Source organism: Narcine bancroftii, chromosome 6, assembly GCF_036971445.1.
Source record: "Narcine bancroftii isolate sNarBan1 chromosome 6, sNarBan1.hap1, whole genome shotgun sequence".
NCBI classification, from domain to species: Eukaryota; Metazoa; Chordata; class Chondrichthyes; order Torpediniformes; family Narcinidae; genus Narcine; species Narcine bancroftii.
In genome coordinates, this window is record NC_091474.1 from 91,574,904 (window position 1) to 91,584,891 (window position 9,988).

At 46.9% G+C, this 9,988-nt stretch overlaps 1 protein-coding gene across 1 annotated transcript; it reads left to right on the top strand.

The window, feature by feature from the left end:
* Positions 1-918: 918 nt before the first annotated feature.
* On the top strand, positions 919-6,967 carry LOC138737319 (nodal homolog). The gene is made up of 3 exons (XM_069888072.1): positions 919-1,174; positions 2,760-3,523; positions 6,765-6,967. Exons 1-3 carry the CDS (start codon positions 919-921, stop codon positions 6,915-6,917), a joined length of 1,173 nt encoding a protein of 390 aa, XP_069744173.1. The 3' UTR covers positions 6,918-6,967.
* The last annotated feature ends 3,021 nt before the right edge of the window (positions 6,968-9,988 follow it).

Genomic DNA, 9,988 nt, shown 5'->3' on the forward strand with positions numbered 1-9,988 from the left:
GAGGCCCGACAACCAGAGTGACAGGGGGTCACCCCGCAGTGGTCTGTTCCGAGACCGTGCTCACTGGCCACTGTCCTTACGGATCAGTTTGCTGCTGCGGACCGCTAGGGAAAATGTTTCCCGCGCTCTGTCACAGCTGCCAGATGGACATGTGCTATTTCCCCATAGCTGGGGCCATTTCCAGGTACTGGACGGCTTGGGCGAGCAGAGGATTTGAAGTCAAGAGTTGCCTTGTCCTAGCCTTTACCTGAAGAGGCCTTGCCCACAAGGTATGGGGTTCATAAAACAATGCTATATTGGCTCCACATCCATGGTTAAAAGTCCACAAGCAGACGATTAAATCCTGCTGGTACCTTGTTCAAGACCCCCCCCCCCCCCCAAAAACGTTGGTTCTCTGCCTTTACACAGGACCCTGAGTTCCTCCAACTTTGTGTCTGCACATTTGGTTGTTCCTGTTTGTTTTTTTACAACCAAAAAAAAATAGGTCCTTTGGAGGTGAGGGGGCGGTACCTTTAACGCAAAAATAAAGCATCCTTAGGCGACTGATTTATTTGGAAGATGTGTATTTTAACGAGGACTCGAATGCGCACCTGCCCTTCAAGCTGCACCCGGCCTGGCAGCGGCCCCAGCGTTCACTGTGGAACAGGACAATGTAACAAGTCCACGGCGCGTCTGTCGCTTCTGCACATCTTAAAGCTCCATCACAATTGAAACATCGAAACTGCTGGGCGACACTGAATAATTCGACAAGGGGGACACGGAATATGATGTCTGTTATCTTGCAAAACTAATTACCACTTGTCTTATTGAACCATGAATGGGCAGAAGGAATAAAAGGTCGACTTTCGATCTGTCTGTGGGTCCAGTTCTATATAAGAGGGGGGTGTGTGTGTGTGTGAAATCAGTCTCTCAGCCGGCATGCATTTCTTCGCCTTTCTCCCCGTCCTGATCTCGGCGGTGATGGGAAAGCCGGCGCCCCGGCTTGCGCTGGAAACCCCACACGGGCTCCCGCCGACCCGAAGGGAAGTCGCGGCTTTCGTTCGGCGCTTGGAGGCTCGCAACGGCGTCGGCCCGAACCTGCCCTCGCCCATGATCAGCCTGTACCGCAGTTACTTCCATCGCGAGAGCCCCGCGATGCCGCAGGCGGACACCGTGCGGAGCCTGGTGGCAAAAAGTAAAGTATCTCTCACTTCTGAGTCGGGGGGGCATCCACCACCCCCTCCACCTCCCCCCCTCCCTCTCCCCCTCTCTCCTCCCTCCCTCTCCCCCCTCCCCCTCCCCCCCTCCCCCCTCTCCCCCCTCCCCCTCCCCCCTCCCCCTCCCCCCTCCCCCTCCCCCCTCTCCCCCCTCCCCTCCAAGTGTTGTTACTGGTTGCAGATTTTCGAGGCTGCAAACTGCTTGGGGGAAAACCCTGGAAAACTAATTGTCTGAAGCTGAAGGAACAATTTCACACTTATGCATTCATATATGTACAATATATCTGGATAAATAGATCTAATAGTGAAGACGAGGTCTCGCTCACATCGTTCCACAAAGATCCAGTCGCCCCCACCTTCTAAAGCAGACAAGCGCCGAGGGAATATTTAATCGTTGAAGTGATGGGGAAATTTGCGGAGGGAGTTGGTTGTGGTGGTAGTGGGGTGGGGGAAGAAAAATCGTCCGGGAGTTCCTGCAATGTCATCGACTTTGCCATTTGCAGTTGACGAGTGAAACTCACAGAAGCCACTAATGTTCACGGGAATTTAGGCAATGAAACAGAAACAAAATGATCCAACTCAGGTGGTTCTCAACCTTTCTCTTCCCGCTCACATCCCTCTTGATGTAATCCCTGTGCTATTGGTGCTCTGTAACCAGTAACGGGTTGCTTAAGGTGGGATGTGGGTGGGAAGGGAAGGTTGAGAATCACTGCTCTGGACCCAATTATTACTGACATCTTTTTGCTTGAGAAAAATTGTCAGTGGCCATTTGGAGTTATGAAACCACGCACATAATGCGTCAATGAGGTACGATTATTAAAACTTTTCAAACTTTTTCTTTCCACTCACATCCCATTTTAAGTATTCCCTATGCCATAGATGATTAGTAAGGTGGGATGTGGGTGGAAAGAAAAAGTTTGAAAGCCACTACTTTAATCGTCCCTCATCGACTCCCTGTGCAAGGAGTTGGGCAGCAGACATGGTTTGTCACTGAATACTCACTGGGGGACCAGAGGTGGAGAGGGCGAGCAAATTTAAGTATTTGGAAGTCACTATATTGGCAAAATATACTGAACCCAACACACCAATGGCGTGGTGAAAATAGCACATCATCGCCTCTACTTCCTCAGGAGTTTGCGAAGGTTTGGGATGACATGAGCAAATTTCTGCAGAAGTGTGCACCACAGTCGGATACGGGGACACTCATACCCCTGAGCATAAAGTCCTGCAAAAAGTAGTGGGCACAGCTCGGGACATCACGGGCAAAACCCTCCGCAACATCGAGAACATCTGCAGGGAATGCTGCCATCGGCCAGGGCCCACACCACCCAGCACACGCTCTGGTGCCATCAGGAAAGAGGCATCGGTGCCGTAAGACTCGCACCACCAGGTCCAGGAACCGCTGCTCCCCCTCCACCATCCGACTCCTTAGCGACAAACTCGATGAGGGACTCGTACGTTTGCATTTTTTCCCCTCTCTGTGTGTACACTGCCTGCTTCACCCGCAGGAAGAAGAATCTCAGGGTTGTATGTGATGACATTACTCTTGTTCACCTTTCCTAGGTTTCCGTCCCAATGGGAGCCGGTGGATTGTCACCTTCGATATGTCGACTCTTGCTGCCAACGAGAAGGTTCAGTTTGCCGAGTTGAGGATCAGCTTGCCCCCCTTTGCCGAGTCGTGCTCCCTCCTGGAGATCCACCATCAATCTCAGTACCCGTGTGGATCCACCACCTGCCGGGACCAGCTTTTCCTGGGCTCCTTCCATCCTGATTCTGTGCTGGAGGACACGGCGGACTGCGCCGTTTACAATGTCACCAGCCTCATGCGGCACTGGTCGACGCGCAACAGCTCTGGCGGGTATGGTGAGCTCCAGCGGTCGGAGGGCATGGTCTGCAGGAGCCCGCGGTCGCTGCCCGACGCCAAGGGCAAATGGAAGGCCAGAGAGATGGCCCTGCTGCTGGTTTTCTCCCAGAGGCCCGAGCAGAGTTGCTTGGAGAGCTCTCCGCTCCTGAGAGACGCCGAAGGCTCCAGGCGAGTGCGGAAGCCTCTGAGCAGGAAGGGCTGCCGGCGAAAGCCGGGCAGGGACAGGAGGCGAGGGGGAGCTGGGCTCAGCCGATCTCCTCGGTCCCGCGGCCACACTCGGCGCCACAGTAAGCGGAGCAACTCGAACCTGTGCCGTCGGATCAAGTTTGAAATCAAGTTTGCCAAGATCGGCTGGGGTGCCTGGGTCATCTTCCCGAAGGTGTACAACGCTTTCCGCTGCGAGGGAGAGTGTCCAATTCCAACCGGGGACCATGTTAAGCCCAGCAATCACGCTTACATGCAGGTAGGAAGTTAGGACTTCTCAGACCTCCACGCAGTTGCGAACACGGTATCAGGCTCTTCGGCTGGAGATGGCAGCGCTCAATGGGTCGCCAAATTAAACTCAGGCTCTCCTTCCCCTGCATTAACACATGTACATCGAGAAGTCTACCAGAGTTTGCTTTCACCACTACCTCGGGCATCCTGTTTTGTGCGGGGGAAAAAAACTTGCCTTGCACATCTTCTTTGGTCTCGCTTTCACCTTAAATGCAGATCCTTTAGTATGGGATATTTTCTTAACTGGGAGGGGGAGGGTTAAGGATTCTAAATGCCCACTCATAGTCTACAGACTTCTATCAGGTCTCCCCTCAGGCTCCAAGGCTCCAGTACATCCATCCCCACGGTGTAGCTGATCATCCAGACAAATCTCTTCTGCGTCCTTCCCAAAGCCTCTCTGCGTCCTTCTTATAAGGGGGGGGGGGGGGGGGGGAGGGAGTAGAATTGCACTCTGTACTCCGGGTGCGGCCTAACCAAACTTTCTTTAGGTCAAGGGTTCTCACACACCACCTTAAGTAATCCCATACTAACCACTGAGCATAGGATGTGTGAGTTCTTTAAGGTGGTTATGAGAGTGGAAATAAAAGGCTGAGAACCACTGATACAATTTGATGATCTTACTCTTATACTCGATGCTCTGCCCATCGAAGGCAAGCATGCCTTGAGCCTTCTTTACCACCCTGTTTCTTGCACGGCCGCTAGGACAGACTCCCAGATTTCTCTGTAAATCAGCGTACTTTTTCCTTGCATTTATCCTCCCAAAGCGCCACATCTCAAACTTGCTCAGGTAACCTGGCTACCGCCATGTACACTGTCCACAAATCTATATGTTCTCTGAAAACTTGCTGACCCACCCATCTACTTTTCTAAGCTGTTTAGCTATGCATCTCATAAACAGGGGCCCCAGCCCCGATCCCGGGCAGAACACTACTGGCTAACAGACCTCCTGCCAGGATTCACCTTTCTACCACTACCCTCTGTATTCTATAAAATAATCTGTTTTAATATCAATTGATAAAAAGAGCTCATTATAAAAGTGTTTGCAGAGAGATTAAACCTATTGAAAAAGATTGAACAAGTTAGGGCTGTTTCCTCCGGAAAAGATGCCCAGAAGAAGCTTAATGGAAGTACTTAAAATGATAACCATTGACAGATATATTGTGCAGATCTAAAACTGGCGATAACAAATGTATGTTGATCACTAATGTCAAATAAGTGATTTAGAAGGAAGTTTATCAGTGTAATTTTGCAGAAAAAGTAAATTCACTTAAATGAAAAGTGCAAGTTCATTAGATCAGGAGACACAAGGGAGAGATTCATGTAGAGATTAAGAATGAGACAAAATTCAGAAGGAACATGTATATGGCAAATGACTTATTTAATTCCTATAATTTCTACCCAATCCTATGTAGATTGTAAGCTCATAGAACACAGAAAAATGTGTTTGTTCATCACAGTGTGCCTCTTTCGGAATTCCAATTAATCTGACTCCAACCCAGGGGTATATCCAAGGAAAATAGCAGTAAAATTACGCCACTCCACCATGGCTCCATCGTCTCTAGGGCCTGGCAGTGCCCCCGACCCCTCGGCTGCCATTTTGTGGGGCCTAGCGGCGGTCCCACGCTGAGCCGTGACGCCTTGGCGCAGGCTGTCTTTTCTCCCTATGCACCCTCCCCCCCTCGCGTCTGACCAGGGCACGTGCCATGCCTTAGATATGCCACTGCTTCAACCCCAGCATTTTGCCGATGACACTATATGGAGTAGAAAAACAAAATGTCTGCAGGTTAAGTGAGTGTGCAAGGGTCTGGAAAATGGAATGCAATGTTAATAAATGTTTAGAAGGGAAAATAGAAAACCAGATTATTATTTAAATGACGGAGAATTGCAGTATATTGTTCTGCAGAGACCCCTGGGAGTCCTTTTATGTGAATCTCCGCTTGTGGGTGCAGCAGGTAACCATGAAGACATTGCTCGAGGAATTGACTTTAAGAACAGGGAGATTCTCCTGCAACCGTACAGGATACCGGTGAGGCGGAACCTGGAGGGCTGTGCACACTTCTGGCCCTCTTACTTGAGAGAGGATATACTGGCTTGGGGGGGGGGGGGGGAGGGGGGCAGTGCAGAGGTTCACCAGGTTAATTTTAGAAATGAGGAAGATTCAATCCAGCAAAACCATCTTGTCAATGTCACAACAGTTGCAATACATTCTGTTTCATATGTGGCGAGTATATGCTTAACACTAAATTCAATAACATTTAATTTAATGTTTCTCCAACTTCCTACGTGATGAAGCAAATCTGAAATTATCTTTGCGTTCAGCTTGAAGGTGTCTATCATAATCCCCAATTTTTTTTTTCTGGAAAACAACCTTTTTGGGAAAAAAAAATTGTTGTCCAGTGTTATTGCTGAAAAGATTCACTTGAGGAGGAACAATCTTGTGAATTGGCCTTGGAGAATTGAACTCTACACAATTCAGGAGGACAGACAAAAGCTGTTGGCTTTAGACAGAGTTTGCCGAATGGTGGACACAGAATTGTACAAGATAGGGTTAAGGTTAGAGATTCTGGATCCATGTCTCCTTGATATTAAGTAATTTAATCCAAGTCGGTTAGTTTTGTGATGGAAAAATGGTGGTAACAGGTATATCAGGATAATTTGAACTTATTCATGCAGGTGAGAGGGGGGTTAATAAATGATGATCCTTTCATTCAAAAAGCCTCCCAATGTTTTCTGCTCTGGTAAAATGCAACTCCTATAGCTGTGCCATTTGATGTATCTGCTTCGGAGAGCAGATTCCGTGCATTTTCATGTACTTGTTATCGTCAACCCTCCCTTTATTGGTCTAAAAATATTAGGTGTTTTTATGACCTGTGTAAAGTCAACCGCCTATTTTTGTCCCCTGACCGCCTGCCTGAGCTCCTGACCGCAGATCCTCGCCCCTGGTCGCACACCCATTTGAATGCTTGACACCACAGCTGCCCGCCTCCCAACCGCAGATCTTCACCCAACCTACTGCCCATCCGAGCACCCGGCACCTGAACAAAGCATGACGTCAAAAGGTTGGCCCCTGTAAAAGTTGACCCTTGCTTCCTTGGTCCAAAAAAGCTCAGTGACGACGTATACAGTAAATGTCCATGTTTATTTAAGGTAGATCTTACATTAAAACTATAACACGTGTTTTACGGGATTTTGTACCTTTTTATTTTCAGAGTTTGCTCAAATTTCATCATCCAACACTGGTGCCTTCCCCTTGCTGTGTTCCCACAAAAATGAATCCAATGAGCATGTTGTACACAGAAAAAGGTGAGGTGGTGTTGCGCCACCACGAGAACATGGTGGTACGAGAGTGTGGCTGTCGCTGACTTACCCTCCCCCAAATTTACTGCATGGTATTAGCACGATCGAGTGGCTGGGTACACGAGCTGCTAGGCAACAACGGGTCCTACAGTTGAAGCATTAACTCATCAAGTAGACCTGGACATGGGCGGGAGGAGTGACCAAGAGTCATCTTTCCTGGAAATGATGGACAGAACTCAGTGGAAATAAGTGTTAACAGCCAAAAGAAAAATCTCCAATGTTTGTGGCACTACAAAAGGTGAAGCCCCCACACCCTCCCCCCAGGGAAAACAGGAGGGAGCAATCAATTATAAAAGGTTAATACTATTATTGTTCAACATTGAAAATGTTCTCAATTATATTTTTATAGCTCTTGAATAATATGGCTGGACAATTGTCAAAATATTTATATGATTTTATTTATCTATAATTTTTTCTTACATTGTTTACTTAACCTTCAGGTGTTCTTTTAAATGCAGCCCATTTTCTTTCACATCCCTTCTGTGACAAAGGATGCCAAAAATCGATTAGAGGATTTCAAGTTCACTCAAATTCAATGTTAGTCGAGTTTAACTTCTTTGGCCTGTGATTCTGGAGATGAGAAAGTAATCATTCAGGAGCACCATCTCCATTTGCCAAGCGTGCTTCACCGCAACGTTTAGATATACACATACATACACCCGAGATTCTTTGCAGTTGAAAACTCCATTAATGCTCAATGTGTTCACACAGGAAGAATTAGCATTTAGAGCGAAGGCCAGTTAGACATGGAACCATCGATTGGTGGCTAAATTACCCCTTCGAAGATCTTTTTATGTTTCGCATCTGAGCGCTTTGATTGCAACATTCAATTCCTCTGTTGGATTCCAAGTTGCAAATTGCTTCCTGCATTTTCTGCTTTTATTTTAATTTCCAGCATCAGTAGTTAAAATTCCTGAAGTATTTAATGATCCACAATTCCAAAAATCTGCTTAGATATGTTGCAGTGATCATTTATTCCCCAAAATTAACACACGATACGTGGAAAACGCTTGGATGTTTAAGCCACCTTGGCAGTTTAGATCTGAAAAGTTCAGAGACAAGTTTGGGCATAATTCTCATTTCCAGATTCAAGATAAAATCTTGGGAGGTTCAACCATCAGGTGCTGTGCGAGTTTCATTGTAGCTTCCACAAGCCAAAGTTGCAGATTGCTTGCCTTCTCAGTCTTGTTGCCACGTGTGGCGGTGACAAGAATCATGATCACTGGAGCTTATATCCTTCCTCAGAAGCTCCCAGGCCTACTGTGTCCCCAGCATTTCTTGTATTTGCTTTAGATTTCCACGGTGAGGCTTTTTTAAAAATCTTGAGCTAGGTTCCCACCCATCCCATCCCCACCGATAATGGGAAGGTGGATAATGGCAGCCATTCTTACCCAGAATGCATCGAGCAGCAGGGCCCTAGCTGAACCCCAAGGCCTATCGGGAAGGAACAAAATGACGACAAAGACATCTTGCGAGTGGATTCATCACACACCAGAATGAAACTACTCTTCAGGCGACAGAGGGTCTGCCAACAGTTAACGTCCAAAGCAAGTGTGAACCTCCACGGGGAGGCGGAGCCTCACCCAGTTACAGAGGGCACGGCTAACTATGTTAGAGAGGGCGAAGTTCACACGGAGTCTTCAGTACATGCAGGAGCGTTGGACCCAGCCAGAATAAAATAGAAGGCTTCTTTCAACTTCCAACGCTATTGTTACTTATAGTAATTATTAACATGGAATTTCCTGTTGAAGAGAACCAGGAGAGTTAGAGGCTCCAAAAGGCTTTAATATGAAACCTTGAAGGAGTACACCTCATTAAAACTAACAGACTTTTCCTTCACTCTTTCAGATCAACTGGGGAAAATACTCTCAATTCAAGCTCCAATTTTTATTAACCTCCCTCTTAGTGCAAAACACTCCATACATTCAGTAATAAAAATACCAAGCTGGAGAAACTCAGCAGGTCAAATAGTTTACTTTATAGAGCAAAGACAAAGATACCTAACCATCGTTTCAGGCTTGAGGCCTTCAAGGTATGTGATCCTGTGAGACAGAAATATTAAAAAGATTCATGATTCAAAAAAAACAAGAATACATTTATTTATCTGTCTGCCTTGAAGGGAACTCTCTTTATTCTGAAACTACGCCAGTGGTTCTCAACCTTTTTCTTTCCACTCACATCCCACTTTAAGTATTCCCTATGCCATTGGTGCTCAACCTTTTTCTTTCCACTCACATCCCACTTTAAGTATTCCCTATGCCATTGGTGCTCTGTGATTAGCAAGGGATTGCTTAAGGTGGGATGTGGATGGAAAGAAAAACTTTGAAAACCCAATCGTACCTAATGGACTCGTTATATGCACAGTTTCATAACTCCAAAGCAAATGGGCCAATGACAATTTTTCTCAAGCAAAATATTTCATTAACAATTGGGACTAGAGCAGTGATTCTCAACCTTCCCTTCCCACCCACATCCACCTTAAGCAATCCCTTACTAATTACAGAACACCGATGGCATAGGGAATACTTAAAAGTGGTATGCGAGTGGAAAAAGGTTGAGAACCACTGCTCTATGCTTTAATTCTAGATTCCCCTCAGGAGGACAAAATAAACTGTTCGTATCTCCAGACATTTTTTTCCAACTAGCTGTAATTCTTTGAGGGCTCGAATACAGGCCCAACCAGCATGAGGGTTCCTCACAACACACCCCATTCGTAGGAGAACAAGGTCTTCGTTGCTGAAATGAAATCAAAACTGGACACAATACCTTTATCTCTACCCCCCCCCCACCCCAACCCTTTATTTTCCCCCTCCCCGATTTCCCCCTCTTCCCCCTAACAACTTCCACCACACTGACTCTGCTTGGTTTTTACCATCTTAAAGCCACCCCCCCCCCCCATTTTGTTTGGCACCTGCCTACATTTTGCTCATAAATTGATGAAGGCCTCAAGCCTGAAACATTGGTTATGTGTCTTTATCTTTGATACGCAAATGTTTGACCCGCTGAGTTTCTCCAGCAGTATCTTTTTATGATATTTATGGGTATGGATTCACCACAGGTGCAGTTATAGCAAGAA

Excerpts from the sequence above, each read along its gene's own strand:
- LOC138737319 (XM_069888072.1), top strand. The coding sequence starts at position 919 with ATGCATTTCTTCGCCTTTCTCCCCGTCCTGATCTCGGCGGTGATGGGA. Across the intron at positions 1,175-2,759 it reads GCGGAGCCTGGTGGCAAAAA|GTTTCCGTCCCAATGGGAGC; the intron begins GTAAAGTATCTC and ends CACCTTTCCTAG. Across the intron at positions 3,524-6,764 it reads GCAATCACGCTTACATGCAG|AGTTTGCTCAAATTTCATCA; the intron begins GTAGGAAGTTAG and ends TTTTATTTTCAG.